General features: G+C 35.4%; 6 protein-coding genes across 15 annotated transcripts; 2 read left to right on the top strand and 4 right to left on the bottom strand.

Moving 5' to 3' along the window:
• Positions 1–93: 93 nt before the first annotated feature.
• Positions 94–3348, bottom strand: LOC107024465. 2 transcript variants are annotated; one of them, XM_015225452.2, is made up of 3 exons: positions 3069–3348; positions 1434–1553; positions 94–611 (listed from the first exon to the last, which is right to left on the bottom strand). In XM_015225452.2, the coding sequence occupies exons 1-2, from the start codon at positions 3300–3302 to the stop codon at positions 1440–1442; spliced, it is 348 nt and encodes a 115-aa protein (XP_015080938.1). In that variant the 5' UTR covers positions 3303–3348; the 3' UTR covers positions 94–611; positions 1434–1439. The 2 variants fall into 2 exon arrangements, with proteins under 2 accessions (XP_015080938.1, XP_015080937.1); XM_015225451.2 differs by having other exon boundaries at positions 94–675; positions 3069–3347.
• Positions 3349–3927: 579 nt separating this feature from the next.
• Positions 3928–6260, bottom strand: LOC107024450 (pentatricopeptide repeat-containing protein At5g66520-like). Its single transcript, XM_015225438.2, has one exon. It carries the CDS (start codon positions 5890–5892, stop codon positions 4012–4014), a length of 1881 nt encoding a protein of 626 aa, XP_015080924.1. The 5' UTR covers positions 5893–6260; the 3' UTR covers positions 3928–4011.
• Positions 6261–6386: 126 nt separating this feature from the next.
• On the bottom strand, positions 6387–9386 carry LOC107024215 (transmembrane protein 230). 8 transcript variants are annotated; one of them, XM_015225145.2, is made up of 3 exons: positions 9238–9386; positions 7192–7529; positions 6387–6629 (listed from the first exon to the last, which is right to left on the bottom strand). In XM_015225145.2, exons 2-3 carry the CDS (start codon positions 7466–7468, stop codon positions 6550–6552), a joined length of 357 nt encoding a protein of 118 aa, XP_015080631.1. In that variant the 5' UTR covers positions 7469–7529; positions 9238–9386; the 3' UTR covers positions 6387–6549. The 8 variants fall into 8 exon arrangements, with proteins under 8 accessions (XP_015080631.1, XP_015080629.1, XP_015080630.1 ...); XM_015225143.2 differs by having other exon boundaries at positions 7192–7578; XM_015225144.2 differs by having other exon boundaries at positions 7192–7582; positions 9238–9384.
• A 2236-nt stretch (positions 9387–11622) lies between these two features.
• Positions 11623–17112, top strand: LOC107024399 (GBF-interacting protein 1-like). Of its 2 annotated transcripts, none has more exons than XM_015225380.2 (8): positions 11623–11875; positions 12415–12458; positions 12607–12736; positions 13064–13738; positions 14194–14494; positions 14653–14911; positions 15787–16257; positions 16413–17112. In XM_015225380.2, exons 1-8 carry the CDS (start codon positions 11710–11712, stop codon positions 16719–16721), a joined length of 2355 nt encoding a protein of 784 aa, XP_015080866.1. In that variant the 5' UTR covers positions 11623–11709; the 3' UTR covers positions 16722–17112. The 2 variants fall into 2 exon arrangements, with proteins under 2 accessions (XP_015080866.1, XP_027774559.1); XM_027918758.1 differs by having other exon boundaries at positions 11710–11875; positions 13064–13750.
• Positions 17113–17251: 139 nt separating this feature from the next.
• On the bottom strand, positions 17252–20079 carry LOC107024400 (coiled-coil domain-containing protein 22 homolog). Its single transcript, XM_015225381.2, has 6 exons — positions 19776–20079; positions 19038–19478; positions 18587–18810; positions 18338–18484; positions 17779–18003; positions 17252–17688 (listed from the first exon to the last, which is right to left on the bottom strand). Exons 1-6 carry the CDS (start codon positions 20037–20039, stop codon positions 17427–17429), a joined length of 1563 nt encoding a protein of 520 aa, XP_015080867.1. The 5' UTR covers positions 20040–20079; the 3' UTR covers positions 17252–17426.
• Positions 20080–20809: 730 nt separating this feature from the next.
• On the top strand, positions 20810–24540 carry LOC107025618 (ABC transporter G family member 26). Its single transcript, XM_015226385.2, has 9 exons — positions 20810–21080; positions 21150–21433; positions 21570–21725; positions 21813–21996; positions 22297–22575; positions 22683–22958; positions 23033–23317; positions 23389–23496; positions 24113–24540. The coding sequence occupies exons 1-9, from the start codon at positions 20868–20870 to the stop codon at positions 24380–24382; spliced, it is 2055 nt and encodes a 684-aa protein (XP_015081871.1). The 5' UTR covers positions 20810–20867; the 3' UTR covers positions 24383–24540.
• Positions 24541–25201: the final 661 nt, after the last annotated feature.

A 25201-nucleotide genomic window follows, 5' to 3' on the forward strand; every position in this document is an offset into this window, starting at 1 on the left:
GCCACTTTCAAAGCCATTGTTTATTTGAGCAATTGCATAGTTTATTGAAGGATGATACATTCACTAATTATAACATTACAAAACAACCAGACATTGTTGACCACAACTATTATATTTTTTTGCAACATAAGGAGTAATCATGTTCTTTTTCAATAATTGACCAATGCTTCTGTATAACAATAACTTGCAAGATTTTAGTGAGATTCTAACAACAACGACAAAAAATTCAGTGTAAGTCTAGGGATGATAAGTAGGTAGAGAAGTTGTTTCTAAACGATCTTCAGTAGAATCAATAGTGAAAAAAGAGACAATAGTAACAAACAGAAACAACAGGCTCAAATGGACTAATGAGTTCTCATATGAAATGAAACTTATCAGGCACAACTATCTCTAGCTTGGCAGTCTTCACAAACGCGGAGAATTCTTCATTATTCTGATTGACTTTCCTGGTTTAGTGTTCATCGAACCAAAAACATTCTGTCCAACATAGGACAGATCCGCGAAATTGTTATCCTAAGGAGATATGAATGAAAGTTGGTCTAGGAGATATCTGTGATATCAGCTTCCAGTTTTGTTGAATAATCTAAAACCACCTTCGAATGATACCAGTACTGCAAACAACGCGTACATTGAGCAAATGTGTATATATAAGAGATGGACTCGGTGATGCATATGCTGCAAACAAGCAAGAATATGGAAATGGATCAAAAACTTTGCAGACAAGTTAGTAAATGTTAAAAATTTTATGGAACCATTCATATTTCCACAAAAATTAATCCGACTCATTCATATAAAAGTACATCAGGTTTTCGGCAAAATCAGAGCCGCTACAATGTCCAGTAACATCTTAGATGCATATCTTCATCAACAACCCGACAATAGCAACACAGGAGCCACCACCATCCCGGACCTAATCCTACATAGATGTATTTCTAGCTACAACTCCATCAATTACAGTTGTTTGACCTGGATTAGACAATTTCACGTCCAATACTACCACTCAAGTAAAAGACGAAAGGCAGTGAGTAATGCAGCTGTCGAAATCTTAAATTCTATCAAGATGAGCCAATTAATGATCTGAGCCCTGACTCCAATTAGCCATTGCAGCAATGAGGTTACTTTCCACATGGAAAAACTATTCATCGGATTCATCAACAAAGAAAAAAATTATATTTAAATCCTATCCGAATTGCTAGAAAGGAAACATCCATTAAGAAGTTGAAAAAATATAAATTTGAGTAACATGCTAACATGAAGCTTGTTAGCTCTGTCATTTCCATTGGTTCTTTCATTTCTTAGACATACGGACTTTCCAAGCTTAACGTGCTATGACATGGCAATTTTTGGACCATAAACAACACAACTTAAATGGATCCATCGTTTACCACAAAGTCACATAATCAAGCAAATGGAAAGAAGCAGTGAAAACCTACCAACTTTTAATGCTGATAAACATCAGGAAGGCGTAGACCCACACTTGCAGCAGATTTGCCCAGCACTTTTGTCATCTCATTTGATCTATCCACTGCAATGTTGTAAGAAAATAGCAAGTCCTGCAAAAACAAAGAAAGCCACATTTGTAAGGTATAATTATTATCATAATTCAAGATTACAAGAACGTAAGAGCCAAAGAATCATGATCGCGGAGAGAGTTTACCACACAAAAAATGTTATAGTTGAGAAAGAAAGACTTCCCATGACACCCTTTAAATTGTTCAACTTATAAGGATAAGACGACTAGTTACAGCTATACATTAGGCTTATCAGAAGAAGAAAAATCTTCCGTAATATGATCGAATGTAAAACGTTATCAATGACACAATAACAAAACCTTGATCTGATCAATTGGTCCAGACTCTATGTAACCCTTTTTATCCTAAACAAAATCCACATTGATTCCAAGAAATTGTACGTCTAATGAGAATTTTCCTCCATATTATTTTCAGTCTACCTCATTCCCTTGTAGCACCTCCAATTATCATAATATCGCACCACTATCTCAAGTGACTTCTTATTTTATTCTACACTGTGCCACTTCCACTCTCTACTGAATGTGATGACTTATAATCTTACCTGATACTGTGTGATTACACATACATCTTGACATCGACATTTTTGTGAGCTCTAATACTGTAGGTGCATAGGACCTTAAAGGCTAAACATTCAATCCACATAACATTGTTATCCTCACTACCTTCTGTGATACTTAAAATTCACTAGGCTATACGCCTTAACCAAGTAAATTAAAACATTATAAACCAACTAGATATGAAACATTCAATTTACATAACACTGTTGTCCTCACTCTCTTCTACGATACTCACAATTCACTAGGCTACATGCCTTAACTAAGTAAATTAAAACATTATAAACAAACTAGACATTTCATATGTATACTTCTCATGTCCAAATTTATGTAACACTTCTAAAATGACTCTCAAACTAACTTTTAATTACTTTGTAACAATTGTTTTCATATATTCTTCCATTACTAACACTACTTCCCCACTTTGTGAAACTACACTGAATATGTTGTTATATATTTTCCCACCACTAATACTATAATAACGAGTTATAACTAACTATGTATATTTCATTTTAGTCAAGAACCAAAAGCTTCCCTATGAATGGAGTCCGGGAAGGACTATTGTATGCAATCTTACCACATTTCCGCAAGAGGTTGTTTCCACACTCAAACTATAACATCCTAATCACATGACAACAATTTTACCAGTTACACCAGGCTTCCCTTCCAAATAATATAACGACACGAATAGGGGCGGAGCTAGGTAAGACTGAGGATTACACTGTTTATACATGTATATACAACAAATGTTGAACAAACTTTCGGCTTTCATATTTTGAACTCGTTAGTGAAAATCCAAAATCCGCCACCGGATGAAACCACACCAAATAAGTAATTATACATAAAAATGAAATCTTTCAGAACAACCAAAACAAACATAGTACGTAAAATAACAATATGATACAATACAACAGGTAACAAGAAAAAGAGGGGCTACAACTTAACAAAAATTGGGGATAATTAATTAAAGAGATGAAGGTACCTTGTGATGATGGATACTATTGAGAAGATAAGTATAATTTTGAGCAAGATTAATTCTTTGCTGAATAAAAGAAGAGTCTTTGGAGTATTCCAGATTTATATTCTTCTTGAATTCTTCCCTGCTGAAATCAGTAAAATGAGATTTGTGTTCTTCCTTCCCTATATGTTTTTTCACTGCTTTCACTAAATTTCTGTACACCATTAAAGTTGCTCTTCGACCTTCAGAAGATCCCATTTTTGCAAAATACAATTGAACTGATATTGTGAAAAATCAAAACTTTACTGGGTATTTAATGTAGTTTTTGGAAGATTCAAACAGGGTGTGAAAATGGCAAAAATGGTTCTTTATGTTTGAGAGTAGCTAAAAAAGTCCCTTAAGTATGTATTGAACAATTTTGGTCCTTTTAAGTTTACTAAAATAATTTTAATCTTCGTCAAACATTTATTGAATCATGTCTTTTATATTTGATGTAAATTATGATGAGAAGAAGGAAATTAGCGGAAACTAGAGGTGAAATTTTGTAGTTTTTGTTATTTTAAATTTAGTTCTCAAGTCTGGTGACTTTTTTTGTGGTATAAGTTCAACTTTATTTTTAATACTTATTACAGCTTATTATATGACATATTTTAGGATTCGATAGGACTTTATATAGTTAAAATAATTCATTTGTTCCTATCAAAACTAACAAAGATAACCTTAGGAAAATATTTGATAGGGATTACAATTTTATCGTATTGGTAATTTTTGAAGGACCAAAATTGCTCGGTGGTTACTTGACAAACTGCATTTCAATTTCAACCAAGCCAAATTATCTCTTGAGTTTCGAATTATGTGATACTGACCTTGAGAGATTTCTCGGTTATCATAACAAATACATTTTGGCTTTGTATTGGAAGTACAATGCTTCATTTGAATCAAGAAACAATATATTGTGCAAGAGATGCTACCAATAGTCTTTACAAGAACAAAATCCATCTTTAAAACAATGAAACCTATTCCTATCGCGCACAACTATCTCTCTCTTGACAATTTTTGAAATTACTTTGAAAGCCTCATGACAATCTTCACAAACACGAAGATTCTTCATTATTCTGATCGTTTCTCCTGGCTTTATGTTCATCAAACCGAAAACAAGAGCCAATTTCTCACTATGTCGATACACATATTTTTCTTTCTCATTTTCTTCTATGTCAAGCAGAACAACTGAAGTATTTGGTACATACCCTTTGGACTTCATTTGTTCCAACAGTTCATCCCATCTCTTAAAGATCTGCTCAGCCTGAGGATGGTTATCATCTCCAGCCACAAATTCGTGCGTTGTTCCTGCTATAGTAATTGAACTCCAACCTGGAGTTTTCTTTACTCCGCGATCTTTCATCAACTTCCTCACCATTGCTGCATCTTCCCAACGCTTAGCTTCTGCATAGATGTTAGACATGATAATGTAGTATCCATCGTTAAGAGGGTCAAGGTCACCTAGTTGCCTGATAGCTCCCTCAGCCATTTTTACGTCCTTTTGGATTCTACATCCACCAAGAAAAGAACCCCATACAACAGCATTTGGTTTTATAGGCATGCTTGTGATGAGCTCATACGCGTCTTGAAGAAGTCCTGCTCGACTCAAGAGATCAACCATGCAACCATAATGCTCGATTTGAGGAGAAATGTTGTAGTCTCTACTCATGCTAGTAAAGAATTCTCGCCCCTTATTGATCAACCCCATATGGCTACAAGCATGCAAGATTCCAAGAAACGTGACCTCGTTAGGCTTCATTCCCATTTTGATCATCTCGTTAAAGAGTTCTAAGGCTTCATCCCCGTATCCATGGATAGCTAAACCCTGGATCATGGCTGACCATGATACAATTGTTCGTTCCTTCATTTCATCGAAAACAGCTTTTGCAGCCTCTAAGCAGCCACACTTAATGTACATGTCAATCAGAGTGTTACAAATGTGAACGTTTCTCCTGAACCCGCTCTTATTTGAATACTCATGAATCCTCCTACCCAATTCAAGTGCACCCAAATCAGCACAAGCTGCAAGAACAGCCACTACAGTTACCTCATTCGCCCTCAACCCCGTTTCTTCCATTTCTACGAAAAGTCTAATAGCCTCTTTAGCCTTCCCGCAATGAACAAAACCAGTAATCATGGCTGTCCAAGACCTTAAATTTCTCTCAGGCATTTTCTCAAACAAGTCAAACGCCCCATCAACATCACCCTTCCTCGATAATTGGGTAATCATTATATTCCAAGACACAACATCTCGTTGAGGCATTTTATCGAACAGAAGGATGGCATCATCCGTTGCTCCACAAGTAGCATACAAATGAAGAAGTGCATTTAGCAAAACTAAATTCGATTGAAACCCAAGTTTCTCTACATACCCATGAACAATTCTCCCATGTAAAAGATACCGTAACCCCACACAAGCCTTAAGAACAAACGAGCAAGTGAAACAGTCAAGACTCACATTGTAACTACGCATTTGCTGAAACAAGAAAATTGCATCAATTAAAGAACTACCTTCAGCAAGATTTCTCAAACAGCTATTCCATATAGCAACTTGTTGCTGATCAACAGAGCTGAAAATCTGTTGAGCAAAGGGGAAATCGGGAGTAAGTGCGCAAATGGAAGCTACCCGAGAAAGTGGGAGTAGTGAAAGAGGTTTATTGGTTTTGATGAGAAAGGCAACAGCTTGTTTGAGCTCGAATGGAGAAGTGAAATGGTGAAGGGTAGTACTGGGGATTTCTGAAGTGCCATTAATGGAGTCTTTAAGTTTTGGGGAGTGAAGTGGAGATGCTAAGCAAACAGAATGTAGCATTGCCTTAGCTTCAATGTTAGCTGCTAATGAAGCATAACAGCCTATATAGTAGTACCTTTCTGTTGTTGTTTGGCTACTTGCATTACGATTCGACTAAATTCATGAGGGTCACACATAGTTATAGAGAAGTTTAATATGCTTGTTTTTGAAGTGTCTAAATGAAACTTCGTGAAGTACAAGACAAAGCAGAATAGGCACAAGAATTTCCGAGGCAATTCCGCATCACCATTCACCACAGCTTATCCAATGACTTTTACTTTATATATAAATCAAGTTTGAAACATCCTCTCTCCAATTGGAAGTTCTAAGAGAATCAAACCATATAGTATGCTTATCGGAAAATCAATAACCACAGGGCGTAAACTGCTTCATGCTTCCTGAAGTTAGTCCTTCATACTGTGGAATCTGATGTATCAAATACAACACATAGAGCGTCGACGATACAAAGATTATGTAAAGAAAAAAAAATTGAATTGACACACTGGGACAAAATGAATGCTGCAAACTCATCAAACTCGAACTCATTATGAAAACCAGTAACTACATTCAGATGTCATTTGAAATGTATAGGACAATGTGTGTTACAATAAAAACTATCACAAAGCTCATTACAGAAGCTAGTAACTGCATTTAGCGTTTACATGAAATGTGAAGAACTCAATAGTCAGGGATTGCAGTAAATCGATAACCTTGAGCACCTCTCCAAGAGTAATATGCAATACGCGTCTCATAGAAACCTGTTGAGTAATTACCAAAGTTAACGTTGATAATTGGAAGTTGCCTAATCAACTTACTAATGTAAAAATGAATATGAAACTTGAATGAAGAACTCAATATGAAACCAGCAGCATAGGCAGTATTAGACTCAAGAATGTCTAAACAAAACAGAGAAAATATGACTTGAAGTAGAATCTATTGCCTATTGCCTATTGCCTATTGCAGAAGTTTACAACATGTAATGCAAGTCCCAAGAGATCGATTAAAGAAGACCATTTTCAAGTGCAGATCTACAATCACCTAGATATGGTGCTTCTAGCAACTACAGAGAGGACAGATACGGTAACAAGTAGCTCAGCCATTTGCTATCTCACCTATTTATTGTGCTGCAAATTCAATGTAAAGCTACCTTGTTAACACAAACTGATAATCACGCTGTCAAATAAATGGCATAGCCGCAAATTGATTCTGGACTTAATGAACTACTACACTCTCCTCGAGGATATCTTGAACAATAATGGACAAAAGTTTTGCAGCTTAAGCATCCAAAGCAGTATAAATTGATGTATGTTTTTGACTTACCAGGGAGAAAAGTGAGGATTCCGAGTCCAAGGAGACCATATGCCTGGGAACTCTCTCCTTCCATATGACCAGATAAGATGAAGTAGGATAGTAAGAGAAGCAAACATCCCAGAAAGAGCAGAAAAAGAGCAAGGGCAATGGACTTCCAGGGGATTCTATCTAACGATTTTGGTGAATAATCAAATCTAGGGTCAGCTCGCTTGCCAGAATATCCATAATAGTCGTCATCATCATCCACAGCGAGACGACTGTAATTAATATTCCGCCTAGAAGCCATACACTAGAATTCCCAGTCTTTGAATTGGAATAGATGTCTCAAAATTTGTCAGATGATCAGTCTGAATAAGGCAGCTCAGAAGAACACCAATCAATTATGAACACAATGATCTGACTACCAGAACATACAATAAGTTGGCAAAGTAAGGTATAGTTTAAAAATTTAATACAACTACAAAGAATAGGTGGATAAATACAAATGACAAATAGGTGAAACACTACAACTACAGTCTATATTGTTACAAAAGTATATTACAATGTATCAGTTTTTCATTTATTACGACACATGCGAGAGTTGATAACTTATAATCTGTCACTAACACACTCATGACATGTCTGCTCTAATTATTAGAGAAATACAAAAGAAAAATCGCTTCTGGAACCTTTTTTGTTTATAAGGTTTACAAAAGTGTCTTGGAAAGATATTCTTGAGTCAGAAATTTGGTGGTTTTGGCGATCAGTGTATCCCAAAGCTCAATAAATAAACCAAAACATTAAATGTTATCGTCAGCCAAATCCTTGTTCTGAAGGATCATCAAATTTTCTGATCACCCAATTGAGGATTTAGTGAGACCTTTACATGGCTTCTACATTAGCGCTTATAATTTGAAAAGTATATGAGATTCATAAAACTCATTGACCATTTTGTAAAGCTCTACAAGTGGCATATTCTTATAAATTTGATACTCAAAAGCAGTAAATTAAGACAGTATCACACCAATTCAATCATAGACAGCCTTTTTATGAATTGTATCATAAGGAAAACTTTTCAAATAGCATTGTCCTGATCTCCTTGCCTTTTTTGTGCAAATTGGCTGGAAAGGCAAATACGCCTTCTAACAATGAAGAATTGTCTCTTATTAACTTTGACACACTTGTAAAGAGAGCACTTTTTCTCTTTAGAGAAACTATGTCAATCAGAAAAACAATGGTCAAGAGAACATTTTTGTTTGGTAAGATGCCAATCCAAATTAGCGTGGTGAAATCATATGTCCTCCAGATATCCTAATGTATAGTCGACTGTCTCAATTGACACTATCGCTTTACCTCTGTTTTGAAAGACTTTATCCAATAAATCAACAGCATCTACATCCCCTTGATACTACTTAACAAAGAATAGAACCACGGGACAGTCGTCTTTGCCCAAGTGTGAGCTGCAGACGACTGACTTTGGAAGCGGAACAGTCAGCAAAGTTTCAAAGTGTTCTACCTTTGCACAGTCTCGGTTGCATGAATGTATAGATCATGGTAAAGGCAAAGTTTGCATGCATCCTATAATTATGCTTTGATTTCTTTTTTCTTTTAAGCTGAATCTCTAAAGGAAACAACTTCTTTACCACATAAAGGTAGGGGCAACATCTGCATATATCCTACCTTCCCCAGATCCTACTTGTGGAGTTGCACCAGGTATTCGTTGTTGTTTAGACTATCATAATTCTTTAGTGGCTTTTTAAATCATGCATATTCTTTTGAGTGTTTTCTAAGGAACATCAAAATCAAACAACCAGAAATTCCAGATGCCATTTCTTTCAATCAAGTAAAAGAACCATTTTTGGCCAAACCAATATCAATACTCATCAGAAATCAAATAACATATGAATCCAACTCAATCAATAAACCTACAGGCTACACCTACCAAAAACAGGATGCATATACAAACATATAAATCAATAAAACATTCTGCTGATTCGAAAAACCTCACACTACCTTGATGAGAAAGAAAGTACAAATTCACCTAACAAGGTGACCGGAACACCGACGGAAGCTTACCGGCGACGATTACAGTAGACCCGAGAAATAGCGCCCAATTTTGACCCGATACTGCAATTTCTCTTTGCTTCTTAATCCTTGGTATAATTTTCCTTTGCTTTCTAGTGATACTATATAATTAGTTAATTTTGCTATAAACAATTTATATTATATTGATTATGTGGATTTTTTTATAAATAAATGATTTTTCTTTATTAGATTTGTGAAAGAACTGAGAATCCTAATATACTTCAAAATGAATAAGAAGTACTATTTTCTCTTTTCTTTATTTTATTCTTCTTCTAAATTTATATAGTTTTATAATACACTATGTACTCTTTTTTCTTTACAAGGCTTTGTCTAACTGGTTTTCCTTGTAAGCTTTTTAATAAGGCATCCATAATGTGTATTATTAAATATGTGTATTTTTTTTTTCCTTTACTAGATTTTTTTCACTGGTTTTTATCTAGTAAGGTTTTAATTATTAGATGTGTACTCTTTTTCTTTCACTAGATTTTTTCCCACTGGATTTTATCTAGTAAGGTTTTAACGAGGCACATAATCTACCGACATTCAAGGGGAGTGTTATAAACAATTTGTATTATAGTGAATGTCTAATTATGTGGAGTCCTTGTAGGATATGGTTAGAAATCCTACTTGGGGACCAAGTAAGGTTTTTCGATTTTCCTTCATTGTAAATAAGATTTGTGAAAGAACTATGAATCTTGAATATACTTCAAGATAAATAAGAAGTCTTTTCTCTTCTCCCTACTTTATAATTTATATAGTTTTATAACAAATTTCTCAATTTCACATTTAAATTATCTTAAAAATTTAATACTATATCGATATAGAATTGAGAGTAAATTATGGTACCAAATCATGTATTTGCACCTTTCATATCACCGTAAAAAGGAAAACTTTCACATATAACCACTTAAAAATAATTAATTACTCTTCATAGTTATAGTTTGATAATTAAAATTTGTAGCTACGTAATATATGGAGGAGAGAGGCGAGCGAGACTGGGAGAGAGAGGAGAGGGGGGGGGGAAGAGTGGGAGAAATGTGAATTGTATATGTATATTGGTTAGATAATTGTATATTATACATATGTATTTGTATATATGGCAAGAGAGATTGAGAGAAGGAGGAGAGAGGAGAACGAGACTGCGAGAGGAAGGAGAGAGGTGAGCGAGAGAGCGAGAGAGAGGTGAGTTGTATATGTATATAATTGTATATACATATACATTTGTATAAATAAAAAGCGAGATTGGGAGAGGAATGAGAGAGGCGAGTGAGATTGAGAGAAGGAGGAGAAAGGTGAGCGAGAGAGTGGGAGAGAGGTCAATTGTATATGTATATAGGTTAAATAATGACATATTATACATATGTATTTGTATATCCTGGCGAATTATACATATACAAATGTGACGTATTATACAAACTTGAAGTCAGCCAACATAATTGACGTATAATGTTAGCCGCGAGTGGTAATTATAACAAACTATAGCTATGATGAGTAATTAAATAGTATAGGTTTATTTAGCCGCATAATTTTCCCTAAAAAATATAAAATTCGGGATGCTTATCTTATTCAGCTCATTCTTAAATATGTCAATTTAAATCATTATCGATTTATAAATATATTAAACTGTTAAGATATCAATTATTAATTGGTGATGATTATTATTAATTTACAAGTTATTTTAAAATGTTATTATTAGATATTTCTTGTATAAATAAGTATTTTTAAATAACACAATATATAAACACGTTTTTTTAATTTGGTGTCATCTTATATCTACATTATTCAATTTTATATGAATATAAGTAGTAGACGTATACTTCCTACTTGGTATGTTACATAACAATTGCATGTCTTTCACGACATTCAACGTGGTGTTCTCCATCTAACATACTAAATATGATATGTGTATCTAATTTTTCAAATCAAAGAGCTTATATAGCTATAAAATCAAATTTAAAAGTATATTTACGTATCATATCTTTTAAATTAAACATTATCCGTCAAGAGAGACGGACCTCAAAAAAAATATAGTGATAAACTCCCTTCGTTCGGTACTGTTTGTCATGGTTTTTATTTTTTGAGTTAAACTATAAAAATTTTGACTAATATTTTAAGATGCATTTTTTCATCATATTAATATGCAAAAAGTTGTAATTTATAGTACTTTTCATATAGTTTTAGAATACCTATTTTTTTTGTTTAAAATATCGAATTAATGTGACCTTTAAAAATTAATCAAATTAACTTTCGATAAACGCAACGTGACAAATATTTCTGAACAAATGGAGTATTACATTAACTAATTATTTGTGTGTATCAAAGTGAATAATATTTAAATGTTAATATATACATTAAGAAAAATATATTATCTGAAAAGTAAACTTGCAATCATTTGTGTTTTTCTCCTAATGATTTCAATTGTGCATGATCTAATTTTGTAATCTCTCCCATCTCGTTGACACCATGAGCACCGGCGTTTCGAGAGTTATAATTCCGAGCAATGTTCGGAAAACGATCGACGATATAAAGGAGATTGCCGCCGGCAAGCACACCGATGAAGACATTTACGCAATGCTCAAGGAATGCAATATGGATCCCAATGACACCGCTCAGAAGCTTTTATATCTGGGTAATTGTGACCTTAATCACCAATTTATATAATTATTTAGCTTGTTTAGCGATACACAATAGTAGTTAACAATCATCCAAGCAAAGCTTGATTTGATGTTTGTGCGTTCACAAACATTTTGATTTGATGCTTGTATGTTTCACAAACTTTTTTAATATGATGATCTTGGTGTTTGGGCTAGCTCGCATAATACTCGACTAATTCGTTGGGATACCTTTCATCTCCTACCAGCAATAACAGGTATTAGGTAACTTTGTCTACCAAAGCTAGGACGACAGGAAGAATTAATCATTTTATGAGTTTTTGTCTAATTTTGTGAATATCTGGTCAATTTTGCTAATTTTGGTTTCATCGGTATACTCATGGTACTGCAGGAAGAATAGGAAGCAAATACTTTATATTGTTTTTGTTTTCGTTTTCAATCTATTTTATGCGTTAGAGTAGGGTACTTTGTCTATGCTTAGAACTCTCCTGTCAGTATATGTTTATATGGAAACTCGGAGTACATTTTGTTCTAAAAAAACTATCTAATTCTGCAGATACTTTTCATGAGGTGAAAAGGAAACGAGACAGAAAGAAAACTGTAAGCGTTTCTCCTAATGATTATGTTGATTCAGACTAGGATTATTCAGGGGATTACAGCTAGTAATATGGGGATAGTCGTTATAGATATCATTACAAAAATTTCACTTAGCTTGATCATTCATTGTTCCACCATCTGGTTATCACAGAAAGGCAGCAGCCAAACTTTTGACGATTACAGGTGGCCGATGTCAGGCATGCAGAGAAGGGCTAGGGATGGTCGTGAGATAATTTCTGCAAATTACATCACTGATAGTAAATATGGGGCTTCAACCGGGGGTAAGATAAACTCACCTACTTTTCTTGAGTATCCAGAATGTTGTGTATTAGCTTTACTCTTTTGAGTCTTTGAGCATACATTTCAAGAATAATTGAGCAACTTTCATGAGCAAAGAAAAGAGTCATCCTCCTTAGTAGTTGGATGCTGGCTGGTCAACTCCTGCCTTCATGTGCAATATTTTGATTTATGTACTGTTTCTTATCACTTATGCAACATAGCATCTGTTGGAATCTGGAAGAGTATTTCATATTGATAGAGGGAGATGATGTATTTTCTATATTTATGGCTTGCAATGTGAACTTACCCTCTTTCTTTATTGTCGACAGATGTCAGTGGCAGAAGATACATTAAGAAAGAAAATGGAGTCAATAATTCGAAGGATAGAATTTCTAAGGTCTCCAAGCCACCTGCACGTAAAACAGAAGATGCTAGTATACATCCTAGCAAAGAATTTGCTGTTGAGGTTGCTGGAGATGATCCTGGTCATGTCAGTAGAGTTACTTCGTTTGTTAATGTTAATAAGTTGGCAAAAGTTTCAACTATACCTCCTAATTTAATAAATCGTCATCTGAACTTGGATCCTGGCCCCACTCCTACCCCCACCCCCACCTTTACACCTGGAACCAGATTTAAAGATAAAGTCTTCATATCAATACCTCATGAGCTTGTGAAAAGCACAACTTCAGCATCAGTTTCTGGTGTCTACTCTTCTTCATCGGATCCTGTGCTAGTGCCAGCCTTGAACCCACGAAATTCAGGAACAGTTGGTACGATAAAACGTGAGATAGGTAGCCAGCGCACTGTTACCGATTCCACTGTGTCTCCTGCGAATGAGGGAACATCAGATGCTTGTCAAGATGCTCCCCAAAATACTAATGCAGTCACTAGAACTGTAAACTACATAAACACAACAGGGCCAAAAGAATCCTGGGGAGTTTCAGTCACTGCCATACAACCAGTTGTAATTAATCATGAAAGTCAGCATTCCAAAAAAGATAAAGGTAATTCAGGAGGTACCACTTCGATTTATATACTCTCCTTTAGTTTGTTTTATCTTTTCTGCAAGTCTGAATTTAAGGGGGACACAACCTCCTTCAATTAAGTAATGTGGATGGATTTCTTGTAAACTATTTCAATTGCTCAATGTCAAAGGCCAAAGTATTATTGTTGATGTGGTTTTCGAGATATACATGAGAAAAATAGCTGTCTCTATTTTACAAGTCCATTTCACTGCCATCAATTCATGATGTGGATAACTGCTTACAGGCTTTGTCGTCTGTTGAATCATTGAATTTGGTTGGCTTTCTATAAAATCAGATATTAATAGCATTACCATCATGAGTTTACCATGTGTTTCATTTGAGCAGGAGAGAAAGGAAAACTCTTGTGATTCACACTTTCTTCTTTTACTTTTCCATTCTTGGTAATCTCACTTTATATTATAATCTTGATGCAGTATTGCCATCTCAGGCAGCAGCTGTTGCAAAGGGAGACAATTTACCATCAGTTTCTAAACCAAATTCTTCTGTGGAACAAGCAGTTCAACAGCTTGACATGAAGTTAGAGAAGTTAAATGTCTCTGCCCCTTCTCAACCTGTTATTTTTCCGAATAATCTTCAAGTACCTGAATCTTTTAGGAGCGGACTGACTTTTGGTAGTTTGGATCCTCAATTGGATCAAAGCATAAGCTGTGGCAAAGACTCGATGCCTGTGGAGACTGTTCCAGCTAGTGATACTACTTCCATGGAACCTGGGAGGTAGGTAATGGAGTGACATATAATGTCTTGTATTCATTTGTGATTTTATATATCTAAATGTATCTCTACTGAAGCATTTTTGCTCATTCGTTGTTGTCTGTGAGCATGTCAAAATATTTTTGTACTTGACCTCTCATCACCATATAAAACTACTGCAGCTACAAAGATGCATCTTCAGCAGCTCAGAGAGGTGATTATCCTGACAATCTACTGTCGCACCAAAATGGATCTGAAAATATATCACCTTTTGAAGTATCTGGTGCTTCTCATGTGTATGATCCGTCAAAGCTGGAGAAATGTCCACTTTCTGCAGGCTCACAATCGCCACTTCTCCAGACTCCTCCTGATTATAGCTTGGGTTTTGTACCACCCATGCTTGGGCCCCATCTGGTGTGTCTTGAGGGACCAGAACAGCAGGCATGTCATTATGTCCCTAAAACATCTCTACTTCGCATAGTTCATTAGAAACACTTTCTTTTCCCTTGCTCCAGTCTGTGCTGTCAAAATGAATATTCAGTCAGTTTCCTCTTACATAAGACAATGCTAACTGTGTAAACAATTTGAATGGGAAGATCATGTAGTATTGGCTATTGAAGGATTACTTTAAGATAGAACAAGTTTGGCATGATTTCTTGGCTCACTTGCAGATTAGTTGTTTATTTGGTATTTCTTTCTACAATATCTGATCTGAACCATGAAATACTCAGAGTAGACATCATCTCCTGAGTGGAAGTGCTTTATTTGTGTTGGCCAACAGTTCACTAAAACTATATCTTGTGTATATCCAGGGTAAAACACTTACTCAGTGCTTTCCTTTATATCAAACAAGGAGATGGATATGAACATAATGCATTAGTTATCATTAGCAGAGTGATCATTGGCAAACCAGTGAATTCTGTAACAAACCAATCTTTCTGCCTAATTACCTCTGTCAGTGCAGACAAGAACCGGCTTGCAAATAATTTTTTATATTTCTCACTCCCCCAAATTTCTTCTCCGCAAGGACTCTAACCAAGATACATGTACCTGTATATATGGGTAACAATGTTGAATGTTACCTTCTTTCTTTTGCTCGAGATTCTTGTGACCTTACTTGTAGAAGAATTTTTGTCTCTGCTTTAAGTTGAAGGTACTTGACATATCGAATTAACTTTGTCTGTTTGGTGCTTGTTGGCTCTTGAATCATATGCCTTATCTTCCTTCCCTCCCCACATCACCCACTCTGTCGTCTCTTATTTTCTGTTGTTATTTTTGGTCTGACAAAGTTCTGTTAAATCTATGGCCTGCTGCAGGGTGGGAATCCTCAAGCTCCTTCAACATTGGGCTCTAATCAACCTGTGGCTCAACCTATAGGCTTTGGGCAGAGTTCTGTCAGCGTTCCTCCACATTTGTTCCCTTTAGTACGCCAACCATTTCCTCCTAATTATATGTCGTATAACCCTTACATTCCCCACCTTTACATGCCACAGAGTGCCCACCAGTTTTTGGGCCCGAGTGGATTCCCTCAGCAGCCTTCTCCTGCCAACTTTTATATGTCACCATCAGTTACTGCTGCTGGTGTCAAATTACCACTTCCATCCCTATACAAACCAGCAGCTATTGCTGGAAACTTGAACCACTTTGGCATCCCTACTGGCTACAGTTCGTATGGGTCCTCAACTGTCTCATACAGTGGAACTCCAGCTCTAGTTTGTTCAGCTAGCAATGAAAATCTCGCTGCACCTGATCTGAAAGAAAAGAATGTCTATTCCATGCACAAGCAGGTCTGGATTTTTGTCCCTGTTTCCCTTTTCTAACTTATGTCCTGTCTACTTTTGGTTGACTTGAATGTGGCATATTATGTGAATCTATCATAAAGCATGTATCGGTTTCTGTCCAATTCTGATATTGAGATATCACCTAATCTTTTTTCGTGCAGAATGAAGATTCCCATTACAGAAACTCTGCACCTGGACGTGATCAATCAATGCTTCAGACCAATTATTTTTACAACATCCCTCAGGACCAGCACATTGCTGTTGCGCCAGCACATTCTTCCAATAGCTCTTATCCTGGAATTAATGCATCTCAGACACTAGTTGCACAATCTACTGTTCAACCCTTAGCCCAGCAACCTCAAACTGTTGCCAGATCAGGTGATTCTGGCCTTCCTACATCTGGTGCTTTTCAACAACCTCAAGCTACTATTCATTGGAATAACAAATTGCTGAATAGAGAAAACGTCTAAGAATAAAGACCATAGATATACTTACTGTTTACATTACCCAAGTATGTAGTAAAGACATCACTGATAGATCAAAATCGTTCCCTTAAGTGTATATAAGATGTGGCTAGAAACTACCCACTCGCAGTTAGATTATGTTGGAACGTTTACTTCTCAACCTTTGGTTCCAAGATAGAGCTTCTTGCTTTTGATAGTTAGCTGTTAGCTTTCTCAATTCCCTGATCTTTCTTAGACTGGAGAATTTTTTAATGTTTGAGTGGAGCTGGTGAAGATACCAATTGTTTCCATTTCTATTTCTAGCTTGTATATCAACTTTTCACAGTCCTCCTTGAATTTGATAATTTTTTTTGTTCCAACAAAACTTATGTGCAATATCATATGATGTGTTAAAATATCTGGCAAGGTTTTCGCTGGTGCAAAGCATGGTGTGTGTATTCATTATCCACCAAGTTTAAGTCTCTGTGATTTCTTGGTAATCAAATAATGAAGATTATAATGTTGCAATGGGAAATCCTGAGCAGAACAAGAGCAAGTCTCAAAATCATCAAGATATTGCAGCACTATCATCACTCGGCAATGGATTCCACAAAAAGTTGATAGGTAGATCAACGTGTGTATGTGTGTGTGTGTTACTAGAACATTACAGCATAAAATGAAAACCCAGTGTTCATAACATTCATCTTAAATAATCAATCAACTCCAACTGTTCTACCCTATACTTTGTGATGAGTCTTTGGATAATTTCTTTTCTAGAAGATCATTTTCCCTCCTGATGGTGTCAAGATCTGCTTTCAGCTTGTCAATATCAACACTTCGAGGTGCCATGTTTGCAAGTTTACCTTCATAATCAGTCACTTCTCGCCGAGTTCTATCCGTTGCAAGAAGATTTTCAGCTATTTGTTCAAAGCTGTCATGGATGTTAGTCAGTATCCTGTAAGCTTGTTGTCCCACTTGGTCCTTTTTTGCCTCCCTTGTAAAAGATCAAACAATTTACATCAGATAATCTACACACTCGTGAAGATGTTAAATTCGTGGTCACCAGCATATCAAAAGATTGTACCTGAACACCGTCTCATCAACCACTGCACGAGTTCGATTAAGCCGTTCTTGGACAAAGTTGGTCTCTAACTGAAGCTCCCTTGTTTCTTTTAATATTCTTTCTATGTCCACATCCTGCTTCCGGCTGTTTTTGGTGATCTCTTCAACACGCTGAATGTAGGTTCTCCTAGGTTGTAATTTGGGCTGCTTCTCAGCCTTGGCTGAGAGTACAATGAGTTCTTCCTCTCTGCAGAGTTACGCATACCAAACATTCAAACAAAGCTACCAAGTTGATTCAATTTCTCTACATACTTAAGAGAAATGAGTTACACTGTAACCAAAACAACATTTCTCATGGTATATGAACAAGGTCTTAAGCAGCATTAAAAGCTCGGATATACAAATAGATCCACACAACTTGACCCCTTTACATAATGAGTAATGAAAATTCTTAAATGTCAAAGAATCCAAACGATAAAAAACCAAAAATGGTACAGTTTCTTCTCTCAATTTCTCTTTTGGTTCAACTACGTAATCTAACAAACGACGGATATTTTGCATGACCTAATAGAAGATCGTACCTTCTTTTGTTTTCGGCTAATATATACTCCAACTTCAACTCAATCTCTTCCACCTTTTTATATTTTTCATAGGTCTCTGGATTTGTTGCTCTTAACTTTTCCTCAAGAGAAACCTTCTTCTGCTCAAGGGCCTTGCTTCTATCAATGCTGTACAATATTTTAAAAAGGCTTAACAATTGATATCATCCAAGTTTCAATAGGGGAAATATAAGTAAAAATGTTTAAAATATAGAAACGTCAGTATCCTACCAGTGACTTTCCATTTCAACAATTTTGCCCCTTTTCACTTCCACCTGATGGTTTAGCTGATTCACATAAAAGCCACTGGGATGTTTGTGATCAGAAGCCATTTCCACTGCTGCTTTCAACAAATCAAGTTTTTCTTGCAGTTCTTGTAATTGAACAGAGCTTGAGACTGAATTCTCCACAAGCATTTCCTTTTGATCTTGTAAAGTTTCCGTCTTGCAGTTGGTCTGCAATATGGCGAGAATTTAAAAGATAAGACGACATGTTGGAGGCTTTCCCAATGCCTAACCACCAAATCAAATAGTATCATTGTTTGTTCCCTGTTTCCGTTATCTTCATATGCTCCAATTCAAAAATTATTCGCTTGTTATGCTCTATTGGACAATAGCTCAACGCCTAAAAGGTCTACCACAATATACTAAAGATGCAATGCAAGCCACCTATAATTAAGTACCTGAGGCAAATGCACGCATGGTGAAATTGATTGTTGTCCTTGTCCATACTCAAAATTATGCTCACCGTCTCTCAAAGAGCTCCTCCTAACGCCCTCCACCAAATCTAGGACGTCTTGTTCACCACTTGATGTCCCATTGCTAGAACCAATTCCACCTTCTATAGGTATTTCAACACCATTATAAACCTCTTCCATCTTATTCGGAATAAGATCAGATTCCTTTGACGCCTCTGGTGTTTGTGTCATCCTCATCAACGGATCAACCTGTCTCTCCGAAAGCCCCTTACGTGGCAGCAGTCCTGCATCATCAAGCTTTTCTTCTGGAGTCTTAAGAACTCTTTTAGATTCTCGAACTAAATCTTTTCGAGCTTCAACATCAGATAGCCTCCCAACCAAGAACCTTATCAACTCGTACAAGTCCTCTTCCGATGGATAAAGGAACTGCCTAAGCAATAAACACAAAATGCTTTCTCTAAGCACAAATCTAAAAAACTCATGAAGCAATCTAGAACTAATGCAAATAAAAACCAATCAATTAATTACGCATTGAGCTGCATCACCTACTACAAAAGCATATAATTTGATACGGGAAAACGATAATAAGTAGTAAGAACTTCGGTTTCGTCTGCAAAATCAGCTCGGAAGCTTGCAGAACGCCGCAAAACGACGACGTATTCGACATAGATCAAAAGAGGAAGAAAACAAAGGAGAGGTATATATAACAGTAGTAAGTAAAACCTTGTGAAAGCTGATATCTCCGACGAAACCTATAGATTTGAAAGCGGAGGCAAGCTCTGAGCAGAGTTTTGAGCGGTCGGCAACTGAATTCTCCGGCAAGGAAGCGGGAAACGACGAGTTTTGGCGGTCAATGAGGTACAATGCCTGGGAGGAGACGGCAAATAACGTCGGCGGCGTGAGATCTTTCACCGATGAGACGCCGGGAGGAATCGTCACGCCGGAGCTGGCGATGGAGTTCAGTAGAATATCTTGCGATTCTTCCATTTTTCTCTGAAGATTTTGACAGGGGTTTAGATCCCTTTATTATTCCATTAATATTTTATATTTTAATAATTTTATTAGATGTTTTATTATTTAATAGCTTATTATATTCACAAAGGTAAAATGGTGATAAATTTAAAGATGAAAAAAGTAGTTTCAAATAATTTGTACGAGTAATTATCGATAAAAATAATAAAGATGTTATTAAATCATAACAAACTAAATAAATTTATACAAGAATATATTCACGAACATGGCGATACATTATGAAACGAAAATAAAAATCATCCAAACAAGTTGTTAGTAAAATATTTACATATTCCCTTTCATTTGGTATCTCCTATGAACAATTTGACAATATTGTTATATTTATATTAGAAATCATCTATTTTTTCGTATAATATTTGCATATCAATATTATTTCATGTAATAATTCCCTTGTCTTTATCCAAATTGATCGGATTCTCCAAAAATATTGTTGCTCGTGTTGGATCCTTTTAAATTACACTATTTTTGAAGAATCCAGCACGCCTCCAATGACATTTTTGAAGAATTCATTCTTTAGAGTTTCAAATATTATTAGAAGTGTAATAAAATAATAGGTGAAGAGCAACAAGTTTGTGTGCCATAACTAGAAATTGACCTCAAAGATCATACAATGCATCAAGATCACCAACCAAAGTATATCTAGTAGGTTTCAATAGAAAGCATGTGTTTCAACAAGTTTCAAGATTTTAGGCAAAATTCTAGTTTTGTTCCTCAACTTATCTTACCATATATAATTGTCATGAACTTTGTAAACAAGATACAAATCTTCCTTTTTATGATACAATGGAGCATATGGCACAAGATGAAATCGAGGACTTGTCGTTGTCCCTTCCAACTGTTGGCTCAATGCAGATTGCTGGAAGTAACGGTTTTGGACATAACATAGAGTTCATGTCTCAAGCTTATCTTAGAAACAGAAGCTCTGAAATTGATATAGAAGTTGAACATGATACGTCTATCGCTCATATAGATCAACCTCTTCCCATATTCCTCAAGGTACTGTCTTCTTTCATGATATATGCTTACGAGTCGTGGCTTCTGTAATGTGAATGGTTTTGTATGCAGTTTGCAAATGTGGAGTATAAGGTGAAGACTAATCAAGCCTTCTCCAACAATCCTGTCAAGGCAGTTGTCTCAAAGGTAGCTTCTCAGTTTGAAAATGATAATTACAAACATATACTCAAAGGTATAACGGGAAGCATTAGTCCCGGTGAAATTCTTGCCTTAATGGGACCTTCGGGCAGTGGAAAAACGACTTTGTTAAAGATACTGGGTGGAAGATCGCACGAAAATGTCAAAGGAACCGTCACTTACAATGACATTCCATATAGTCCAGCTCTGAAAAGAAGGTGGTACATATCCATCAATAGAGAAAAAAGTGTCTTCTTTTAATTGCTGTCTTGAACCAGAGAGTAGATACAAGTTTTTCTTTCAGTGTATATGGATTTGTATTAACTTCAGTTTGCGATATGTGCTTATGTCTAGGGTGGGTTTCGTGACACAAGATGATGTGCTTTTCCCACAATTGACGGTTGAGGAAACTTTAGTATTTGCTGCATTCTTAAGACTTCCATGCAAGATGAGTCGACGTCAGAAGTATGAAAGAGTAGAAGTGATTATTAAGGAATTAGGCCTTGAAAGGTACGTTTGTTATCCTTTCATGTACTTCAGCACTCACTAATAGCAACTACCGTTGCAACTGTTCACTCGTGAATTTCACAATTGTAGATGTCGTCATACAAGAATAGGTGGAGGACTTGTAAAAGGTGTTTCTGGTGGAGAAAGAAAAAGAGCTAGCATAGGTCATGAAATCCTTGTTGATCCTTCTCTTCTCTTGCTCGATGAACCAACTTCAGGCCTTGATTCGACCTCTGCAAATAGACTACTTCAGGTTCTTCAAGGGCTTGCTAAGGTAAACACTTCAATAATCATATTTTCTACTCTCTCCGTTTCAAAAAGAATGTCACTTTCTTTTTTTGCAACTCTGTAATTCTAACTTTCCACGTGACATGGTTAAGACTATAAACTTAAAGTTTATTTTGGTACATTCTACATATCTTTAGGTTAAGATTACAAGATTCAAAAGTCTTTCTTTACTTTCTTAAAATCCGTTCCAAGTCAAAACCAAACAAATAAACTAAAACGGAGGGAGTAAACCATTCTTTTTACTCTGGAACAAGTTAGCCAAATACTAATACATTTCGTTCATCAGATGGGAAAGACAATCATAACAACAATTCACCAGCCTTCAAGCAGGATTTTCCACATGTTTGAAAAAATTCTGTTGATAGCAGAAGGTTATCCGGTTTACTATGGTAAGGCAAGGGATTCGATGGAGTACTTTTCGTCTCTAGGTTTTATCCCGGAAATAGCCATGAATCCAGCAGAGTTCCTGCTGGATTTAGCAACAGGACAAGTAAATGACATCAGTGTTCCTGATGATCTGTATCCACCTCAAGTCACTAACGAACGAGAGAAGATTGTAATCAGAGTATGATTCTCATTTGTACTTTGTTCTGATTTAACGTGTTTCGTTTAGTTTACTTGAAAGCTCTTTATGGGACATACTTTCACAGAAATTATGTCTATGAACATTAGTATCTGCAACACAAGTACAAAGTCCTGTTGGAGCCGAAAGAGAATCATCAAGTGTCGAAAGCACCAGAGCATCTTCAAATGGCTGTTAAAGTAAGGAAAGATTGGACTATATCCTGGTGGGAACAATTCAGGGTACTGTCAAAGCGAACGTACAGGGAGAGATGCAGAGACTATTTTGACAAGCTCCGCTTAGTTCAATCTGTTGGAGTTGCATTACTGCTCGGACTTCTTTGGTGGAAATCCTCAACTGCAACTGAAGCTCAACTACGCGATCAGGCAAAATCCTGATCTTATATTTTCCTCTCCTTGTAGTATTTTCAAGAATGTTAAAACTTATACCTTCATTGCAGATTGGTTTAATGTTCTACATCTGTATCTTCTGGACATCGTCTTCAATTTTCGGAGCAGTGTATGTTTTCCCATTCGAGAAGATGTATTTGGTGAAGGAAAGGAAAGCAGACATGTATAGACTAAGTGTCTATTATGTCTGCAGCACATTGTGTGACATGGTAGCACACATTTTGTATCCGACGTTTTTCATGTGCATTGTGTATTTCATGGCTGGCTTCAAGAGGACCGTCCAATGCTTCTTCCTAACGTTGGCTGCAACGCTATTAATAGCGATAACTAGCCAGGTAAAGTCCAATTTTTTTCGCGAACTGAAAACGTTGTACTCAATTGTTTTGGTAATTTCTTCTTGTTATAGGGAGCTGGAGAACTGTTTGGAGCTGCAGTTATGAGTATTAGAAGGGCTGGGATGGTTGCTTCACTGATATTGATGTTGTTTCTTCTCACTGGAGGTTACTATGTTCAGGTATCCAAATTAAAAAATAGCCATGTTGCAGTCTCACCCGCGTCGGATTCTTTAAAATGCACTATTTTCGGAGAATCCGACAGTCTGATAAACACATTATAAGATTACTTATAATACTCCATTTTATTCATTCTCAGATAAGTTGAAACCAAGAATCCTACTAAGTTAAACTTGTGATATTGGGTAGAACGTTATTGGATAGTAGAGTGTTGTCTTGCTTATCCTTCCATTCTAGTAGGCGTAATATTTCTCTTAAAATTTTTTGTCCATCAATTTCTATTACTATCTATTGTCTCTTGTACTTCGATTATCACAATATTTTGTTGTAGTTACTTGTCTTTTTTCAGAATACTTTGTCATACTTTTTATAGTATTTTGTCATGATTTCTTCACTTCTGTTATTTTCTGCTTTGATATGCGTTTCCTTAAGCCGGTGGTCTGTCGGAAAGAACTTCTCTACATAAGGTCTGCATACACTCTACCTCCCCGTACCCTGCTTGTGAATTATACTGAATATATTTTTATTGTATAATCAATTGTACCGTGAGTTTCTTTCTATGTTTATTTCTTTATATTTCGAACTACGTGACTGATGAGATTGTTTTTTTTTTTGCAGCATATACCAAAATTCATGAGGTGGCTAAAATACTTATCATTTATGTATTATGGATTTAGGCTATTATTAAAAGTGCAATATTCAGGAGATGATTTATATAATTGTGAAAGCAAAGAGGGTTGTAGAACTCTTCAAAGTTCTCCTTCATTTGACACAGTTGGATTAGATGGTGGATTAAAAGAAGTTTGGGTTTTATTAGCAATGGCTATTGTTTATAGATTTTTAGCTTATATTTGCCTAAGCAGAAAAATTAATAGTTGTAATCTTTAAAACCAAAAAAAAAAAAATCTTTTTTTTTCTTTTTGGTTGATGAAAATGTGAAGAGATGACAAACGAGAATTAATTTATTTACAAATGGGGAATTGAATTATCAAAAAAAAAAATTCTTTGATTGTATCTTTGAAAGTAAATCATTTTGATTTTATCAATCTTTTCTTGTGAGATGAAGCTAAAATAAATAAATGAAAGTATCTTTACTTTTATTTTAATTTTTAGTTCCTCCTCCCACGAAGAAAGGAGGTTTTCTATATGGATATGAAATTAAATAACATGTTAATTATTTTGGTTGGTGTAAACGGTGTTTAAAGATCGTTTTATTTGAAGGAGAAGAAAATATAATTATAATGTAAATAAAAATTGAATTAGTTAGGTCTCAAACGATGAAAATTATGATATTTTATATATCTTTAAAGCAATTACTAATGGAGATCAACTTAACAGAAATATTATTTAAAGTCATAATCAACAAGTATAGTGATGAAAGTATAAATATTCTTTTGTTCTTAATAAAAAGCAGCTTTAAAATTAATATCTAAAATATAGAGTCATTTTTATTAGAGAGCATTCTTTTTATCGTAACTTCTTGGTGTTGATTTAAGTTTAATTCAATCTTAATATAAATATCAAACACCGAGAGGGAAATAAAAAAAATTAAATAGTGCAGAACATACTCTTTTATCTTGAAAAAAAATTCTCATATGTAACGATCAAACTTTAGGATATGAAATTATCTTTATTAGAAAAAATAATTTACTTCATAATATAAAATATTTTAATACGAATTTAAATTTAATCGAATTTTAATATAAG

Source organism: Solanum pennellii, chromosome 7 (assembly GCF_001406875.1).
Source record: "Solanum pennellii chromosome 7, SPENNV200".
Taxonomy (NCBI): Eukaryota; Viridiplantae; Streptophyta; class Magnoliopsida; order Solanales; family Solanaceae; genus Solanum; species Solanum pennellii.

Excerpts from the sequence above, each read along its gene's own strand:
- LOC107024450 (XM_015225438.2), bottom strand. The coding sequence starts at position 5,892 with ATGCTACATTCTGTTTGCTTAGCATCTCCACTTCACTCCCCAAAACTT.
- LOC107024400 (XM_015225381.2), bottom strand. The coding sequence starts at position 20,039 with ATGGAAGAATCGCAAGATATTCTACTGAACTCCATCGCCAGCTCCGGC. Across the intron at positions 19,479-19,775 it reads GAGATATCAGCTTTCACAAG|TTCCTTTATCCATCGGAAGA; the intron begins GTTTTACTTACT and ends TTGCTTAGGCAG. Across the intron at positions 17,689-17,778 it reads GTTGATGAGACGGTGTTCAG|GGAGGCAAAAAAGGACCAAG; the intron begins GTACAATCTTTT and ends ATCTTTTACAAG.
- LOC107025618 (XM_015226385.2), top strand. The coding sequence starts at position 20,868 with ATGGAGCATATGGCACAAGATGAAATCGAGGACTTGTCGTTGTCCCTT. Across the intron at positions 21,434-21,569 it reads AGTCCAGCTCTGAAAAGAAG|GGTGGGTTTCGTGACACAAG; the intron begins GTGGTACATATC and ends GCTTATGTCTAG. Across the intron at positions 23,318-23,388 it reads TAATAGCGATAACTAGCCAG|GGAGCTGGAGAACTGTTTGG; the intron begins GTAAAGTCCAAT and ends TTCTTGTTATAG.
- LOC107024465 (XM_015225452.2), bottom strand. The coding sequence starts at position 3,302 with ATGGGATCTTCTGAAGGTCGAAGAGCAACTTTAATGGTGTACAGAAAT. Across the intron at positions 1,554-3,068 it reads ATAGTATCCATCATCACAAG|GACTTGCTATTTTCTTACAA; the intron begins GTACCTTCATCT and ends TTGTTTTTGCAG.
- LOC107024399 (XM_027918758.1), top strand. The coding sequence starts at position 11,710 with ATGAGCACCGGCGTTTCGAGAGTTATAATTCCGAGCAATGTTCGGAAA. Across the intron at positions 12,737-13,063 it reads ATATGGGGCTTCAACCGGGG|ATGTCAGTGGCAGAAGATAC; the intron begins GTAAGATAAACT and ends TATTGTCGACAG. Across the intron at positions 14,912-15,786 it reads TTGAGGGACCAGAACAGCAG|GGTGGGAATCCTCAAGCTCC; the intron begins GCATGTCATTAT and ends GGCCTGCTGCAG.
- LOC107024215 (XM_015225145.2), bottom strand. The coding sequence starts at position 7,468 with ATGGCTTCTAGGCGGAATATTAATTACAGTCGTCTCGCTGTGGATGAT. Across the intron at positions 6,630-7,191 it reads AATCCTCACTTTTCTCCCTG|GTTTCTATGAGACGCGTATT; the intron begins GTAAGTCAAAAA and ends ATTACTCAACAG.